This window comes from Varanus komodoensis, unplaced genomic scaffold (assembly GCF_004798865.1).
Source record: "Varanus komodoensis strain SLA01 unplaced genomic scaffold, ASM479886v1 scaffold28, whole genome shotgun sequence".
Lineage (NCBI taxonomy): Eukaryota > Metazoa > Chordata > Lepidosauria > Squamata > Varanidae > Varanus > Varanus komodoensis.
Window position 1 is genome coordinate 9,447,054 of NW_025335727.1, and position 19,142 is coordinate 9,466,195.

Sequence of the window (19,142 nt, forward strand, 5' to 3'; positions counted from 1 at the left end):
AGAAGAGACTCCAAATGGCCTTTGATCTTCAGTTATTTATTGTAATAAAATTGTGGAAATAGTTGGAATTTGAATTAATGCAACTTAGGTATTGGGAATTTGTAATAATTTATTCTCTTAATACATTTTAATTTATTATCTTCAAAGCAATTTCCCTTCAGAAAAAAAAGAGAATGTATTTAAAAATTGGCAGTCAAATTCAGCTTTTGTTTGCAAACTAGGAACGTCGATCTCCACTGCAATCAAAGGTGTTTCACTCAAGAACTCAAAACACGTTGTACCATAGCAACACAACGTGGAACTCAAGGGTAAAATTCTGCCTTTATTTACAATAGAATAATCTGATTTGTTTTAGTTATTGGAAAGTGCTGGTACTGCTCTGCTGTGCAAAGCATTACAACTGATATCAGAGGAATCTGCATGATAAAGCTAATGACTTTATGATTTAGTGTGTTCAGATACCCACTGGAACAATTACAATATTTGAAGATTCAAAGGGGAAATGTGGAATTGCTCTTACAGAAATGGGGTGTTTTTTGCAGGTGGATTTTCCCCTGACTTTTCATTTTAAAAGCTATTGATTGATTGATTGTAGTAAGTGCCTAATATGCTATGTGGATTTAGAATATTTCCTCTTCTAAATTCTTCGGGATATAGCTACATTAGCTATTTTCTTCAGGATATTTCTAAGGACATGCCAGAAAGATCTGGGGCAATGAAAATGATTCAAGTTGATTTTTCCAGTTAGGGATCCTTCTGGCTTTTCAGTAAAGAGTTAAAGGGGTTTTGTTTGCCACTATTGTTGCCAAACTGCTCCCAAGGAACCATGTCCCTCCAAGCTTGCCACTTCAGATGGCAGGGTAAGCACGTTTCTTCCCTCCTGAATTAGAGTCAGAGCTGCTGGGTCAAAACCAGACACGCACCCCAACTCCCAAATAGGTGCATTCACAAGAAACACCCCAGACTGCTGTGCCAGGTGCCTGGAGTACTTCCTCACATGGGTGAGGAAACCAACACTGTTTGTGAATTGTTGCATGCATGTGTGTGTTGCACAGGAACAGAGGAACATTTGAGAGATCGCAAAGAACATGTCAACATTAAATGAAATGAAACAAAACTGTACAAGGAATTGTGGAATTCACTCCCCAGAGAGGTTTGCCTGGTGCCATCACTTTATTCTTTTCGACACCAGGCCAAAACCTTTTTATTTTCCCTATGTTTTAAGACCTGACTGTTTTAATTGGGGTTTTATTGTTAGTTGAATTTTTAGGATGCTGTGTTTTGTTTTTTACTTTTTGGGTTGTTAAACCGTCCCGAGACTTCAGTAATGAGATGGTCTAGAAAAGTTTTGCATAAAATAAATATTAAAAAAGGAATAATAGAAGCAATGGTAATCCCAAATAATGTGCCAGCACCCACTAGTATACTAGGAGGAGAACTGCCAGCATACAGCAAGAAATAAATGAAGAAAATAAAGATTGCTGCAAGGTGTGGGTAGCCCATCTACACAAACGGGTGCCTGCTGCATCTCTGCATGATTTACTGTTGCAGCTTAAACTCCTTCCAATCAACCTCTGGCATATAATTTTGTGCTGTTTTTGTAGTGGGTATAACTGGGGTATTGTCACTCCTACTACAGAGAGACAGCAGAATTATCCTCTGCCACAGGAACTTCCCAGTTGTACCTCTGCCTGAGTCATGGCTTTGAGCTTGCTTCTTTCTGATCAAGATGTACACCCAGATGAGGGACTCATGCAAAAATGCAGGGAGCAGACTGCCCTGAGAGCATTGCTTGCTTTTTGAAACTCTGAAATCATACACTTTGAGCGTAACACTGAAAGAAGCATCCCCCTTTTTTTCTTTTTTAAAGCTGGATTATTTTAAGTTTGGAAAACACTGGTGGAAGTTTATTGATGAATACAGAATAATGTCATCTTGCTGTTTTCAAATCTGTAAACCAACTCTTGACATTCACTTTGGGGAATGAGACCTAAATTCAAGATAACATCATCATGAAAACATTTGTAACCTCTTTTTACACTCTTCGTCTCCTATGAAGTTTGTTGCTTCACTTGCTTGGCACAGTGCAACTGATCAGAAACTTACAAATGTACAAAGAAATGATCTCTTATTCCATAAAGAGTTGCCCAAATGAAATTCATTTCATCTTTGAATTTGAATGAATTTCCAAAAACTCATAATCAACTTGGGAAATTTTAGGGGTGGGGGTAAGGAAATGTGACTCTAGAAATAAATTTAGATTTGAAATTAGAGATGTTGGTGCAGATACATTCTGAGTTCATTTTGAGTACTTCAAAATTTTATACTACAGTTTTTACTCATGGTTTCATGGAGGCTTTTTCAGTGTAATTTTTCCATTGGTTTAGTGACTGGGTCTGTCTATCCATTGAAAAAGATCCAATTGAACTATTTAGCTTTAATAATATAATCATGTTCCTGATAACTGCTCAGTAAAAAAATACTTACCCTTTTCTATTAAACATAAAAGAAGATATTTATTCGATATTTCAAATTTTCCAATGGAAATGGTATAATCTTCATTAAATTTCTAGCCATAGGAAATGTAGTACTCCTGTGTTGAGAAGGAATTGCATCTCTTTGTCTTTGATAATTATGATGGAAGATCTTTTGTCTGTTGTCTCATTTGAATCCAAGTCATCAAATGGTTACCCATGTGTGTGAGAGAGTCATCATCAGAAAATTCTCATTTTAACATTTACAGAGTAGAAAAAAGAAAGTTAACTGATCCACTTGAAGCTTTAAAGGAAAAGTACTTGAGACCTTCACCAGGATTCTTATTCCACCCACAAGTAAGTATTTTTGTAATAAATAACTTGAGATTGTAAACAAACATGTTGATTCATAGATGCAGGTGCACAGGAACAACTGGACCCTTAGTCATTATTGGATTTCCTAAAATATACAATATTTAGTGGGCATGAAGAAAAAACTCATGTACCATTGTTTTAGACTTCACATGTTTTGGAAAATTTTAGCTCATGGTCCAGAGAACTAAGCAATTTTCTCCACATATTTGGTGGGTTTGGAAATTGTGTGACTCAAATAGCAGCCCACCTCTCTCATTCTAACAATCTAATTTTTGAAATGGGACATAATGTTAGATGTTATATTATTTAATATTTTCATGACATTGTGTAGAGAGGTCATTCAGAACTTTGGAATAAGATGCCAGCAATGTACTGCTGACATCCACCAATAATGTTACCTACATTTGTTAGCTAATACCAAAGAACACTAAATTGTTGAATATTGCCTGCATTCGAGAATGGGCTTGATGATGGTGAACAAGCTAAAGTTAAATCAAGACGAGATGGAGGCTCTATTGGTCACTAGAAAGGAGATTGGAATGTGGCATTCTACTTATTCCGGAAGGGGTTATGTTCCTCCTGAAAAATCAGGTCCATAAATTGGGAGTATTCATTAATCCTACACTGTTCTTGGATCTTTAGGCCATGGAGGTAGGAATGAGTCCATTTGTCCAACTATATTTGGTAACTCAGCAGTGATACTTCCCAAGTTGATCAGACTTGACATGCCAGGGTACATTATGCTTAAATGATTGGAAGGCACTCTATGTATGGCTAATCCTGAGAATTGTTCAAAAATTACAACTGGTGCAAAATATGGTAACCAGGGTGCTAAGAGAACCTATTACACCTGTCCTGGAAGACCTGCATTAGTTTCTAGTAGCTTTCAAGGTTTAATGAGGTCCTGGTTCTCGTCTTTTAAATCCTAAATGTATTAGGACAAGGCTGTCTCATGGACTGCCTGTCTCAATATGAATCTGTCCCACTATTAACATCTGTAGGAGAGACCCACTGGTAGGTAGCACTGTTCACAGGCTCTTGGGTACTTGTGAAAGGGCTTTCTCCTGTGTTGTTCACAATCTGTCAAATGTGCTCCCTCAAGAATTATAGCTGTTCCCCATTGTCTTGGATTTTGTAAAGGCTGTAAAGATTTGCCTTTTAAATTTAGCTTTTTAAAGTGTGCAGTAGTTGCCTGTTTTTAAAGTTCTTAAGGTTTTTAGATAGGATTTTTTGTGCAGCGCCTTGATAGCTTTGTAGAGAATAAGGTAGTATATAAATGATAAATGTAAATAGAAAATAAATGTTAAATTGTATCAGAAGCAGTGTGTTATGTGGAGTGAAGATCTCTGAGAAGTTCAGCATTATGCCAGGCTTGGGAAACCCTTTGGGTATTTCTTGCCTCAGTTTCCAAGTATTTGTAGAAATACTTGAGTTCTTCTCACTTCAGTTTTCAAGGCTTTAAGGCCAGCTCAGGGTCAAGTCCCACAGCCTGGTATATGTGCCCACACAAGGATCTTTTGTAGTTAGATCAAGCTGTAGCACTAGTTTTCTAGCTGGGTTCACCATGGGTGAACCACTTACCTTTTCAAGGTATGCCTGCAGTGAATCACACCTGGTGTTTATTAACATTGCATCTGCCAAAGGGTAAAAATGTGCGGATCACCTAGAGATCACTTCTACTTTCTATTTCTGTGCTGCAAAGATTTGCTCCAACTTTAAACTTCGTAACCATGTTTGGCTTTATCTGTGATCTCTTAGTGCATCAGATATGACTGTGTAGCATCATTTTTGTCCTGTTTGCCTGGTTGGGTCAGGCCAGGCTGGCTTCATCTCAGTTTTGTTCATCGAGTGACCTGACTAGGCCTGGTACCTTCGAACCCGGACCCTCAGTACTGTGTGTCTTTTATCACCCCATGGGATTCTTTCTTTCTTTCTTTGTTTTTCGGTTTATATCCTGCCTTTGTCCTACAAAGGGCTCAAGGCAGCTTACATCATTTTCCTCCTCCATCTTATCCCCACAACAACAACTCTGTGAGGTAGGTTGGGCTGAGAGTCTGTGACCGGCCCAAAGTCACCCAGTGGGCTCCATGGCTGAGCGGGGACTTGAACCCAGGTCGTCTGAGTGCCGGTCCCATGCTTTTAACCACTACGCCACACTGGCTCCATGTAACTAGGATGGTCCATTGAAAGACAGTGTCATTTAGTGTTAGAGAGGTGCTCAGGAGATCTGGGTTCTAGTTACTCACTTGGCTATGAAGTTCACTGGGCCAGTCATTGACTCTCAGCCTAACCTGCCTCACAGGTTGTTGTGAGGATAAAATGGAGAGAAGGAGGATCACCTGAGCCATACTGGGAGATAAATGGCAGACTGTACATGTAAGAAAGAAAGACCATAAACAACTCTAATAAGTGTTCTGCAATTCAGAAAACATTTTTTTTCCAAGTGGTTGTTCCACACAGTCGGCTTCTGACGTGGTTGAGCAACTGAGGGTTATTTTGATAATATTGGAGTATCATTACCTTAATAATGAACACAGACATGCAGCTAAAAAATTAGGGGTTTTTGGTAAGATTTTGAGAGGTTAGCTATGTTGTCTGTGCAGCAACACTGGTAAGAGTCTTGCTGCACCTTACAGAGATGGTGAATTTCATACCTGGGGGTGGGGGCAATGCTGCATTCCCTGGAGTTGTGGTCTGGTCAGAGTTGGTTCTTGTGGTACTGTGGCCTCCCTGCGTTTGCCTCGTGCCTCACCTACCACTAGAACACACCCTTCCCTGCCGAGCTTCTCTGACACTGAATTTTGTCTTGGGCAGAAAGAAGTCCTTCACTCTTGCACTAAGGATTAAAAGAACATTATTATTATAGCGTAAGCTACTGTGCACTATGGATCTGATGAAGTAGGATTTATACCAGAATAAATTTTAATGTTTAGTTTTTAATGTGCCACTAGTTTCCTCCAAGTTAGGAGCCAAGAGGAATAAAGGGAATGCTCACAGTCCCACTTGGTGAACCTGACTTTGAACTGCTTGTGGAAAATAGCATATGCACAAACCCATTTCCTCTTTAAAGTCTATTTCTCATTGGTGGCAAGTGCCATATCGATAGGTGTTTAACAGTTATACTAACAGCCAGTATGCCACAGTGGTTACACTGTCAGGCCAGGGAGATGATCTACCATGAAGCTTGATGTTCATCCAAGCACGCTTTCACCTTATCCTACTTCACAGGGCTGCTGTGAATATTTTTTCCCCCATGGGGCACAAAAAAGCAAGTGTGGTATGCTGAACTTTTTGGGGGGAAAGGTGGGACATGAATGTACTTTCTTAATAAAATAGTAGCCACAGTGAGTCTGGCCAAAGCAGAATCAGGGGAAGGAAACAGCTTGAGCTGAGTAGTGTATATAAGCCATTGTAGGTAGCCTCCTGGATCCCAAGTCAGGGTTGAAATTAGATACATGGACATGGGTCAATCCAGTGTGAGAGCATCCAGCACTGCTGTAGGACCAGCCACCCTAAAATCAATAGGGTCACGACTCCCAATATTTCCTGCATAAAGGTTTAGCAAGAGATAATACAAGCTGGTCCCCAAGGCTTACTTGCAGGAATGGGGCTGTCCCTCACAGAATCCTCCTTGTGGAGTGGCAGGGACGGGGAGGCACAGAGCAAGTGATGTGCAAAATGCAGATGCATCATAGGTTGGTTGGATTCCTCGTCCTCCCTTTCTGATTAAGGAGCGGAGTCGTGCAGTTCTGCATGTGTATGGGTACAGTGCACCCAAGTGGCACCTTCTCTATGTCTTTGGCTGAATGCACGTGCTAATCAGCTGCGGGCGGGGGATCAGCTGCATGTGTAAATCAGCTGGGGGAGGGGGCTTCCCAGACTGCTTGCCCTCAGTCCGCTGCTCCTCCTGTCTGTATCTCCTCAGTGAACATTGCCATTAGCATCGGCTCCTGCTGTAGCAGCTATCACAGCTCACGGGGCTGGGTGGCAGGTTCACGGCTATCACATGCTAAGGAAGTGGTGACCTCCTGAGTCTGTTGGCTTTGCTCATGAGGAAATCGTAACATGTAAAATGGACTCAGGTCAGGTGCCTCTCCTGAATTCTGGCTGGTCATCCTTGGAATAGCTTTGCCTGAGAATTTGCCCTGTGCATGTTCCGGGGCTGCTCCTGCTTGCTTCTTTCCGAGTAGAGCAGGCCATCTCTAAGCAAGCATCAGAGGCAAGGTTTCTTTTGAGAAGTTGGGGGACTGTTGTGTCAGTGGCAAGCTGTTTTTGATGTCTTAGGGGCACAAGTTGTGTGGCCCTGTATAAAATATCTGGCATCAGGTTCCTCTCTGCTTTATCATCTCATTTCTTAACCTTAGAGAAGGGGTGGGTAGCATGCAGGAGTGGAGGAGAAGGCTGCTTTTTAGGGGGCCGTGTTGTCAATTCTGCAGTGGCAGCAGCAAAAATTGTAAAGAATTTGCAAGGAAACAGGATATGTGAGGCGTGTGCACCTTGTTTGTAGGGGGAACTGTGTTCCTGGAAGTCCAATTGACCTTGAAAACAAGTATGCACTCCCCACACACCCTGTTTCCCTGAATAATTGCAGCAATTCTCATCACCATTACAAATTTTGCAACAATTTCAGCAGGGGTGAGGTACATCCCTTGAGCATTCCAAAAGGGCAGTGTGCCCTCTAGCCTCTGAAAGTTACTCACCCCTGCCTTAGGTACTGGTTATACAGTGACTCAATAAATAATGTGCATTTCCAGGAAGGTGCAAGATAGAATCATAGAATAGTAGAGTTGGAAGGGGCCAGAGGATCCTGGGATCACCCCTGCTCAGTGTAGATCTTATGGTATAATAATTTTATTTTTCCATCTCTAAAATAAAATATAGGTATGCTGTCTTTTTTTCAAAGGGATACCAATAAAGAAAGATAGAAAACAAACTCCCAAATCATACTGTTTGCTTATTTGCCTTAATGAGTTACAATAAGCTCTTTTCAGGCTACATCCCTGCTAATAATTCCCAACTGCTTATTTTCGCATAACAAGGATAGCTCTATTACCTGCTAAAGTCAGCAACTAGGATTAGAGCATACTAGGAGAGCAACTTAGGTTCCAAACTCAGAACTATGTGGTAACATTTTAATATTACCATTTATTATAAATAGAAATACAGATCATACAGATATTGACTTTCTCAAAATAATTGATAAACTACCTGCAACATACCCATCATTTTTCCCTTTAGCAAATTGTTAGGACCAAGATATGTAGGTTTTGTTCAAGAAAAATTCAATCTTAAAACACATAAGCTCTAAATTTGGTTTTGAAAATCTTATTTTTAAATATAAAAATTGCAGTGGCCATAACTGCATTTGACTATGAGTACCAATACAGACTTAACATTGGCTCCATCAGAAAGTTAAGAAATGGAAATTGAGGCACAGGAATGTATTGTTCCTTCTTACCATCTTCCTTCCCTGGATCAATTTAACCTCTCATTTGGCACTAATCTTAACCGTGGTTAGTCCTGATGAGCATTACCCCAATGTCTCTTCAAGGACAAATAATGCACTTCTAGAAGGGTAACATGTTAGTCTCTTTCAGCGAAAATAAGAGAGTTGTAGCTGCTTAAATACAAACAAATTTATTGTGGCATGAACTATACATTAATTGTAATAAGAGATCCAAATGCGGAAATAATATGTTGTTTTTGTTTCAATTTTGCTCCCAGTTCCAATTGCCTGATCAAAGAACTTGGGTAAGTTTATTATTTATATTTTCAATTTAAACACTGTAAGAGAAATTGCATAAGAAGAAACATGACATGAACAATAATCTCCATTACAGGTTCTAACGAATGGGAGTCTGTGCAAAGGACTGCACATGCAACCCTTTCGCAGAGCTTCAGTAAGATTTCTGGAGGCATAGAGCTTTTATGCTGGAGAGCAATCCCAACCCAGTGCTTACAGCAACGGACTTGCCCCCACAAATCATACCCCCTAATTCAGATTAAACAGGAGAACTGAGTCTTCACCACTGTCACCACTGATTTTAAGAAGCCTTCATATGAAGGGGGCTCAGATGCCTACTCTTCCACGTGGAAGAGTTCTTTGCAAGTGTGTTGGTATGGGTATAGAGCCCTTCGTGTTTCCTCTACATGTGGAGCATGTGACTTGCAGGGCCACACAGCTCCCTGACTCTTTCACAGGTTCTTTGAGCTATTCAAGCATCCCTTTACAAACTACATTGAGAAGTGTGTCTTCTTCTCGCATCATTTCTTCTTGCAAATGGTCAAAGTCCACTTTGTGTCTAGGTGGCTTGCGATGGCTGTCATTTACTTCTTGCAATTAGGAATACAGGGCATAAGACCACAGGAACCTACCTTATGCTGAGCCAGACTGCTAGTCTCGCTAGCCCAGTATTGTCAACACTGACTGACAACAGCTGTGTAGAGTTTGAGGCAGAGACTTCCCACCCCTACCTGGAAATGCCTTGGTTTGCACTTGAGACTTCTGCATGCAAAACATATGCTCTGCCATGGAGCTTCCCCCAAGTTCTTTGTTCAAGGTTGTGGATGAAGCACCGACTTGGAAAACTGGCAGCTTTTGCTTTGGGTGAAGGAGGCAGATGACATATTTCCTATGGGTCAAAGGCTGAGAAGCAAAATGGCAGCCACAGCCAGGATGAATTGCATGGGTGGCCCATGGGAGCCCTGAACCCGGGGATGCATGGGATACATGCTGGTCTGAGATCAAAGGTCTACCATTTTCAGGGCACTATGCAAGATGCTGCATGCTTATATTTGATTAGAAATATATAAAAAAGGAGGGGTGGTTGGGTTGAAGGAGAAAGCAAACAAATTCTGGTACCTTTGTTCAAAAGCTTTATGAATCTTAAGGGACTAGACGTGGACTAGAACCCCTAGTGTGGGGTCCTGGCTTCTCAGTGGTCCCAATCTGATGTATTCAGTCTTGATCTCGCTCAATGGCATCAGGGTTCATTCTCTTGAACATATTTATTTAAAGTATTTATATGTTGTCCTGTCACAAAGGCTCAGCAGGTCCATGTCAAGGGCTGACCTATATAAAAGTTTCCAGCTTGCCCTTCTGGGAGGCAGCAAAAGCACTCAGAAAGCACATTTTAAACCTGGATTCACCATTGTCAAGTACAAAGGGAGTGGGGTCCATGGAGGATGTGACTGAATAAGCTACACGGTTCAGGAGCACAGCTTTTCTTTTCTGGCTTTGGCAGCAAGGTTGAACCTGGATGAGAGAAAAGCATTACTCAGCAGTGCGTGTATTTATTGCTGATTAGTATTTATTTTTGTGTTTTTATTGCTGCATTTCTGGCAGCAGAGTTGCACGTTAGCTGCTTTGACAGCTTCATGGAAAGCAGCACATAAATTTGGATAATAAAATAAATACATAAAAAGCCCTTGCAGTGAGGACTATAGGAAGACAAGGGGTGGGAAGGTGTTTGTTCTGTGGGCATCCACCCTAGTGACTTGGTAGGAACCAGGTTTGACACCTACTAGATCCAGACAAATATCTTCAGAGCTCCATATTCAGCAATATAGGCAATTTTAATTTCAGGGAATGTTTGTATTTCAGGGAGTGGCTGCCAGTGAAAATAGGTTGATCCACAACAATGCAAAGAAAGAGGACAACTCAGAGTATTTTAATATTTTGCCTCCTTGGGCGGCAAGGGAAAAAAGAGACAGAAGGAAGATAATTCCCAACAAAATAATTTCCCTCCTGCTCCCTTTCCTCTCATTTATACCCACCCAAACATATGCACACAAAATATAATTCTTTTTCAGTGCCACTTATAAATAACTCAAAGTAGCATGGCTAGATATGGAATTTATAGGACAAAGACCGAAAAAGATACAAAACCCTAATGGTCGAGATTTTTAAGTTTTTGAGACACTCTTATTAAAATAGGAAACAAATATCTGAGGAGGTTTTCCTTTCCCATGAGTTGAAGGTCAACTGTTTTGTGATATTGGCATGGGTTGGCCTACTCTAAAACATGAGGGGAATCTAATCTGAGACATTGCTTACTAAACCCTTTCGAGCTATCAAATGGACATTATTTATTTTTGACAGACTATGTGCCCTCTATTTCTGTTACTATTTTTCTGTGCTATCTCAGAAATTCCAACGAAAATGTCCAAGGATTTTTTGATAGTATCAGACCCATCTGATATGTGTATAACTTCCCGGCCCCATCCCCCAGTACAGTCACGTCTGCATTTTGCGTCTGAACTGGGAGTGCGTTCAGGTTTGCGTCACCCAGCAGTTTATGACCTCTTAGGGAACCAAAAGGGAGGCAGGGGATTCAAGCAATTTCCTTTTCTAAACATCTGGATGCCGATAGCATCAACTCTTTACATATGTAAATCAAAATTGCTGTTCCGTCTAACACATAATATGCTTTTTAAAAAAATCATAGATTAGGAGCAGACATTGCTTAACCACATGGAAGTGGGGAAATTAAAAAACAGATTTGCCATTCCCCTCCCCACCCCAGGAATATTAGGAGAAAAATAAAATAATATGCTATCAACTTGAGTTTGTTCTGGATTTCTTCTGCTAATATGAGGTAATATGTTGTTGTTGTTTGATGAGAAGGAGATGTTCATTTCCTTAGTGAGGATATTTTGGAACTCCAGAGATCTATTTGATGGGATGCCAACCCGTTTGTGTGTGAGGAAGGGAGGGAGGGAGGCAGGGAAAGAGAAGTCTGATCCCTCAGCATTTTCCAGGGCTGGCTCTACCATTTGGCAGAGTGGGGCAGTCACCTCAGATGGCAGTTGCAGAGCGCCAGCAGCAAGATGTTGGGGAGAGGGAGCTTGTACCATGCAGCCCATTCTGTGTTCCCAAAGCTGCCTCCTGTCTTCAAGAGCAAAGGAGAATGCTGTCCCATCTAGGGTGGCCTCTTCCGCATTGTCAGGAATGAGCAACTGCATCATCAGAAAAGAGGACACCAATGCACATGACACGTGCATATGCAAACACGTATGCATAGTGCAAATGTTGAAATACTAAGTAGAATTTAAATAGAAACACTGTTCGTTGCACTGTGGTCAAGAAGACAGATGAGGTGAGATTACCAGCTCAGTCTGCTGCCCAGGTGCTAATTACTGATGGGCAACTTGAGGCACTCTGTGCTCCCTACTTATGTTACTTATCTTTAAACTGAACAGCCCTTAAAATAGAGGCTCAAACTCCACCACCTCTCCAAAACAGAGGACGTTCCTTTATCAAGTGAGATACCTGACATGCTGGTCCCATCATTAGCACTGAGGAAAGGCTGATTGGTCAATCCAATCTGTACATGTTTGTACATGGAACAGGAGGGGGAATCATCATGTTCTTTGGCTCAAGTAGAAACATGTCTTATGCTAGCCCTGCCTTCTCATGTCTGAAATTGCCTCATTTCTAAAATCTGGGTATCTTCTGCCCAACTGTGGTTTATCTCTGTCATGCCAAATTATTTAGTATTTTGTTTACTTTATAACAATGGTTCTACATCTAGATAGATTCTGGAGCAATGGACAATATTAAACCAGGAAATTGGTTTAAAAACAAACAAACAATGGATGGTAAAGCAAGCAAGACTTCCTGAAATAATTTTGTTTTCAGGAGGTGTTGAAAATAACAGAGTTGGTGCCTGCCTGAGTTCCACAGAAATGGAGCCACCACACTGAAAGTTCTTCTTCAGGTGGACTCCAGTTGGACCACAAGTCCATGTAGAACCACCAAGACCATTCCATCTGATAACTCAGTGACCAGGCACAGGTTGAGAAAGGGTCTCTCCCTCCCTCCCTCCCTCCCACAAGTATACTGTTGTTGTTGCTGTTAGTCGCGAAGTTGTGTCTGACCCATCGCGACCCCATGGACAACATTCCTCCAGGCTCTCCTGTCCTCCACTATCCCCCAGAGTCCACTCAAGCTCACACAAACTGCTTCAGTGACTCCATCTAGCCACCCCATCCTCTGCCGTTCCCTTCTTCTTTTGCCATCTATTGTTCCCAGCATTAGACTCTTCTCCAAGGAGTCCTTCCTTTTCATCAGGTGGCCAAAGTATTTGAGTGTCATCTTCAGGATCTGGCCTTCTAAAGAGCAGTCAGGGTTGATCTCCTCTAGGACTGACTGGTTTGATTGCCTTGTTGTCCAAGGGACTCGCAGGAGTCTCCTCCAGCACCACAATTCAAAGGCCTCAATTCTTTGGCGAGCAGCCTTCCTTATGGTCCAGCTTTCACTGCCATACATTGCAACTGGGAAAACCATAGCCTTGACTATACGCACTTTTATTGGCAGGGTGATGTCTCTGCTTTTTAGTATGCTATCTAGATTGCCATAGCTTTTCTCCCCAGGAGCAAGCGTCTTTTAATTTCTTGGCTGCAGTCCCCATCTGTGGTGATCTTGGAGCCCAGGAAAATAAAATCTGTCACTACCTCCATTTCTTCCCCATCTATTTGCCAGGAAGTGAGAGGACCGGATGCCATGATCATAGTTTGCTTAATGTTGAGTTTCAAGGCAACTTTTGTGCTCTTCTTCTTCACCCGCATACTGTTACTTAGGGCTTTTTATATTAGTTCCAAAACCAGACCAGTTATGAATAGGTGCTCAGTGCAGTTCCTCAGGAGGGGAGTCACATTCTGAAAAGCAGCAGTTCCAAACTGCTGCATTTTACAGTAGCTTCAGCTTCCAGACCATCCTTAATGGCAACCCCATATAGAGGACATTGCAAGAACTCTGTCTTGATGTTATTAGCCCCTGTAGCACTGTCACCAAGCTATCCCTATCCAAGAGAGGCTGTAGCTGGTGAACCACCCCAAATAAGTAAAAGGCACTCTGAGTGACCATCGTCACTTGGGACTCCAGTGACTAGGATAGATCTGGGAGTAGCATCAGACCATGGACCTGATCTTTCAAAGGGAATGGAACACCACAGGAAATCAGGTTATATTCCAGATGTGGGAACAACTCACCACAGAACTTCTTCCTTTCCAACATTCAGCTTCAGTTTACTGGCCCTCATCACCAGATTAGGCACTGTTCCAGGAAGTGTACAAGCTCACCAGAGTGAGATGTCACAGGGAGATAGAGCTCTGTGCCATTGGCATATTGGTGCTCCTTGGGTCCACATAACCCTTGTGGCTGGTCCCGGGAACTTCACACTAAGAACCCCATAGCTCAGTTGACAAGGAGCCAAGGAACAGTCTCCCAGAGTTATTCCCTGAAATTGACCCCACAGGTTAAGACAGGAACCTCTGTAGCAATGTACCTCCAATGTAGCTCCAAGCCCATGGGGTTGAGGTAGGAGAATACCATGATTAATGGATTCAGGAGCTGTTGAAGGACTGAGCACAATCAACGGGGTTGTATTCCCATCCTTCTTCCGATGTAGGTCATCCACAGAGCTGCCAAGGCTGATTGGATCATGTAACCATGACAAACCCTGGAATAGAATGAATCTAACACCCTTCAAGAGTGCCTTCAGCTGCCCTGCCACAACCGTCTCAAGTAACTTCCCTGAGGAAAGATTATTGGCAACTGGACAGTAGCTGTCAAATGCCACTGGGTCCAGAATGAGTTCCTTCAGAAGTGCAGAACTACCTTACTAAGAAAGGTAAGCAGGTCTCTTTCATGCGGAGATCTGCTTACCTCCACATTATCAGGCTGAAGCAGCTGAAACTGAGTCCAAAAAATTGAGCAGATGTTGGTATTAGGCATCTCGGCTTAGAGCTGCATTAACACAGTCAAGTTTGCTGCAGAGACAAGTGACATTACAAACACTGTAAACACTTGATGTCAAAAAGGATGAGGTCTTCTCGGGGGTGCCCCCCCCCCATTTCTGAGGCCTCCCTGGCACCAACTCTCTTTTTTGCACCAGGTTAAGACTATCCTCTATAATGGAACATTTAATCAGCTCTGTATAATATTTTTGGAAGTTAGGTAAGCTTTCTATCAGGTTTCATGTTCTAATTTATGCTAGCTATTGTAGCTGTTGAAATTTGGTTTAAAATCTGGCTTTTAAATCCTTGTAGTACAGTTTTTATGGTAATTTTAATGGTATCTGTATTTTTCCATTGCATTTCATTGTAATTTATGTGCTGCTATAAACTGCCCAGAGAGCTTCAACTATCAGGAAGTATAGAAATAAAATAAATAAGGATAATATTTTTGCTTTCAAAGTGAGATACAAAAGGGTCACAGTGGGTGTTAGAGGGGAGCAGGCCCTGTTTGCTTGGGTTAGGGTTAGATTAGACTAATAATTCATAGTTTCTGATGCTGTTTGCAACAGTGGTCAAACCAGCTGTAATTGCAAAAGCAGAGCCTAGTAGAGAATCATACCCTGGAACTTGTCCTTAGTTTCTGATAAGCAGAGCGATGCTGCTGCTAAACATGAAGGTTCCATTCTTACCTCCTGTGGATACAATGCATTGTTTGATCCGTGTATTTTTCTAATCTTTTTAAAAAAGTTACCTATGCTGTTGGTCATTGGTACATCCTGTGGCAATGAGCCCTATGCACTTATGGCAACCTCTCCCCTCCCCAGTAAATACTGCTTTAAAAGTTACATAAAACAATATTTCCTTTTGTTTGTGCTGCTTTTGAGCAAAGTTGTGAGAGAAAGAGAGGAGGGAGGGAGGGAGGGAGGGAGAATTTCTCACACTTCATACTTCATCACAATGTCCACAGATTTATAAACGTCTGTCATGAGCCTTCCGAGACCAAAAGGTTCCAAAAGCATAAATCTGGCTCAATCACTGATATTTCTCACTAAGAAGGATTCCAAGTAACTCAACAGGAAAGAAACTCAGCCAGAATTCCTGGAGAGCTGCCATGGGGCATTGTGGCCCCTTCTCAGCTCGATGGACAATGGTCTGAACCCACTACAAGGCAGCTTTTTATACTGGTGCAGCCCCAGCAGCACTGGATTTGTGCTGGTGTTCACTGGGGCATCTCTTTTGGACCTGCTAGAGCCAAGATGGAGAAATTCATAGAAGAGTAAGCAAATACAACTTTTGCAGAGTGCTTTTCCTGTATTAATGAATTATTGCTAATAGCTCCCACATATCTAGGACTGATAGATAGACTTCCTTTGAAAGCTTTGCAATGGTGTAAGTGGAAATTTCTGGATCAAATCCCTAGCCGTGAGATCACTAGAAACCTTAGGAAAACCACTGTATCTCTGCCATCTGTAATGTGCTGAATTCCATGCTGAATAATAGTAATTGCAATGCTATTATGGTTTTGTTCATTTAACTTAATGTTTGTGTGTGTGTGTTGTTTAATTTTAACTTTTGTTAACTTCCCAGAGAGCCTTGCTTATCGGGCAGTTTATAAATGAAATAAATAAATATGGGGATAATAATACTGGCCTAGTTTACAAGGTTGTTGTATAGGTTACTGAAATTATTTATGCTATTCTGAACATGCAAAAAGTTCGGGAGAAAGAGGAGCTGTAGAATCATTGTTTGAAGTCAGAGGGAGCAATGCCTAGGCAGTCCTAAGCAGCCTGCACTTTTTTTTCCTTATAAACTAAGCACGGAGATATACACATTCTAAATGGGATGAGATTTTCCTAGTTGTCGTTGTTATACCTATGAGAATCTTGTAGGGTTTCCTTCCCTTTCAACTGCTGATACGTCCTTTAGAACTGAGTTCGACCTCAGCATCCTTTCCTTTCCTTTCCTTTCCTTTCCTTTCCTTTCCTTTCCTTTCCCTCTCTCCCCCCTCCCATTCTTTTGTCAGGGAACATCTGTTCTATGGGGAAACAATGACCTTTTGCCTCAGCTGAGGCAAAGACCTACCCAAGCAGACATTAAGAAGATTAAAGGAAGGCTGCACTGATAGCTTTCACGCTGCTCCATGGTTCTCTGTGGTAAGAGAAGAGAATACAAATCGGCCAAAGGGCCATATGAGAGAGAGAGAGAGAGAGAGAGAGAGAGAGAGAGAGAGAGAGAGAGGCACAAGGAATTCCTCTTGTACTTCATCCTGATCTACAGGCTTTTGCATTTTTTTAGGTCTGAGGGGTGCAAAGACAAAGGGGAAAGTAAATTCTTTCCATCTTGCTATATAGGGAAGAACTAATAATTTCAAAAGCTATGAGGCTGCCAATATAATAGCAGCCCTATGTGGGCTTTGCTCCCCTTCCAGCTAATATCCATTATAACTCACCCTGTGTTCTGACATTGTAATGGCCATGATTTTACTCACTGCTTGCAGTGGCAACTAGTTAAAGGGAAGAGGGTAAGGAAACTCACACTGATATGATGTTAGGTCATAGGATATACTGAGCTAGATACTGCAGGAGGTGTGGACCCAAGATGGAAGTGGCATTTTGATGGCTCCACCACCTCTCCTGTAAGATTTGTCCCCCTCTGTCCTCTTAGCTTCATCTCCTTGTAAGATGCAATGAGCGGCCTCCTTGTTCACTGGTTCTCTACCTGTCACCCAAACAGTATACTCACAATGAGGGATATTAGCAGGTGACAAGGGCAGTGAGCAGATAGACTTATGGAGGAAGGGGACCCTCTAGTCTCTTGCCCAAGAGCTCTCAAAACCCTGAATCCAGCCCTGCCCATACTCTTCTACTGTGACCAAATTCATCTGGTAGAAACATCATTCACTTTATGACATTATGCATGTACATTGATTAATAGAATCTGTTCATCTGATTTATCTTACAGGTAGATTAAAAGCCCTCTTGGCAGAGTGTTTGGGCTGACTTTCAAAGGAAAGGGATAGTTGGCTGCTGTACCAAATTACAAAAACCTTAGAATGCCACTTCCCATAGGTAACTCCCTGTTCCCACGATGTTGTGCAGGAAGCCCAATTCCACATCCAATGTCCAATTCTGGACATGGATGAGGACTACAAGGGTAGGAGGGCTTGGCCTGCTAAATCATGACATCAACACTATGGAACGCTCTCCCATCACCAGGTATAAACTTAGCCTTTTCAGAACAAGTTCCCTCTAAGATCAAATAAGCCCGCATGTCTGCATTATCTATGGGGTTTTTAGCAGGCTGTTTCATTTTGAGTTGCACATTTTGAATTTCTCCTGTACTGTGTGCTGTTTGAAGAGCAAAGAAGAAAGACAAACATGTTAAAGACATAAGTAACCAATGGAAGCAACATAAGCACAGAACTGGTTAGGAATGGACTGGCAAGGGCCACAATTTGAGTAACTCTGCCATGTATGTAGCCTGCTAGTCAGACACACACTAATTGCATGTTGTGTGTGCAGACACACACAAATCTGCACTGGTTTGTGTTAAAAATTAGTGCAAACAACTTGGAACAGATTAAAATCAAACCTTAAACCTTAAATTACCATAATAACCATTACATAATTTCAAACAGAAAAGGGAGAATAGTTGGATCTATTGCTACTGGAAGGACTTTGTGAGGATTTAAAAGCACTTGATAATGAAACTAGCTAAATGTTTAAATATATATGTGCTATCCTAACCCATGTATCACCACTTTCAGAAACCTCCCCACAAACCATATATCTTTAGCAATGGTAAAATAGCAAGATTATTCCTCACGTGGAACAATTAGAAGGGAACAAATGCAATGGGAAATACAACTGCAGACTGATTTTGGGGAGGGAAAAATAGGAAGGAGTGAAAAATAAATGTTACGATAACGCTGAACTCCCTAGGCCGATAATGACATTGCTCTACCAGGATGGAATTACCTCCTATCCCAACCCGAGCATCATCATTACATATCTCGGCCCTACGATCAGTACCCGTCAAAACCCTTCATATTGACAAATGTCCTGTCCACTTGCATCTGTGCAGAATGTTTTAGCAGCTGAGTGATTATGAATCAAACCCCAGAGCTTCGAGCCTTTACTGCTTTCCTCTGCTTTCACATTTGTCTCCTGACAAGTAAATGCATCTTGACTTCCCTCTGAGATTTTTTTTCTTCTTCTGCACAATGTTTGATGAAAGACATTTGGCAAATTGGCAGTGGTACCCTGTACGTTGCAATTTGTAGTGCGCATTAGGAGTCTGAGCATGAAATGAGAGGGCAGGCTACAGGCACGAGGGGAGAAAAATACCCCGTGCTAAGCAGAACACGAACAGTCATTTCAAGGAAATGAGCCGACATTTATTTTGGACTAAAAAGAGTGAATCATTACATTTATCCCGCATCTTAATAAGAAAATATGCCAAGCCGGTATTATTCCATATATCTTTGTGTGAATGATGAGTAATATCAAGCCTCATGGAGAAAACGATGTGTAGATAAAAAGTAAGGAGAAGCAA

At 41.7% G+C, this 19,142-nt stretch overlaps 1 protein-coding gene across 11 annotated transcripts in view; it reads left to right on the top strand.

The window, feature by feature from the left end:
- MECOM (MDS1 and EVI1 complex locus) overlaps positions 1 to 19,142 on the top strand; it is a 522,613-nt gene that overhangs the window by 483,951 nt on the left and 19,520 nt on the right. For 5 of the 11 annotated variants that reach the window (XM_044434483.1, XM_044434493.1, XM_044434484.1 and 2 more), the window contains 3 exons: positions 222 to 308; positions 2,744 to 2,831; positions 8,574 to 8,600. In XM_044434483.1, the coding sequence (XP_044290418.1) occupies positions 222 to 308; positions 2,744 to 2,831; positions 8,574 to 8,600 (202 nt within the window). The remainder of the gene's footprint in view (positions 1 to 221; positions 309 to 2,743; positions 2,832 to 8,573; positions 8,601 to 19,142) is intronic. The other 6 variants (XM_044434488.1, XM_044434490.1, XM_044434494.1 and 3 more) reach the window with 3 other exon arrangements.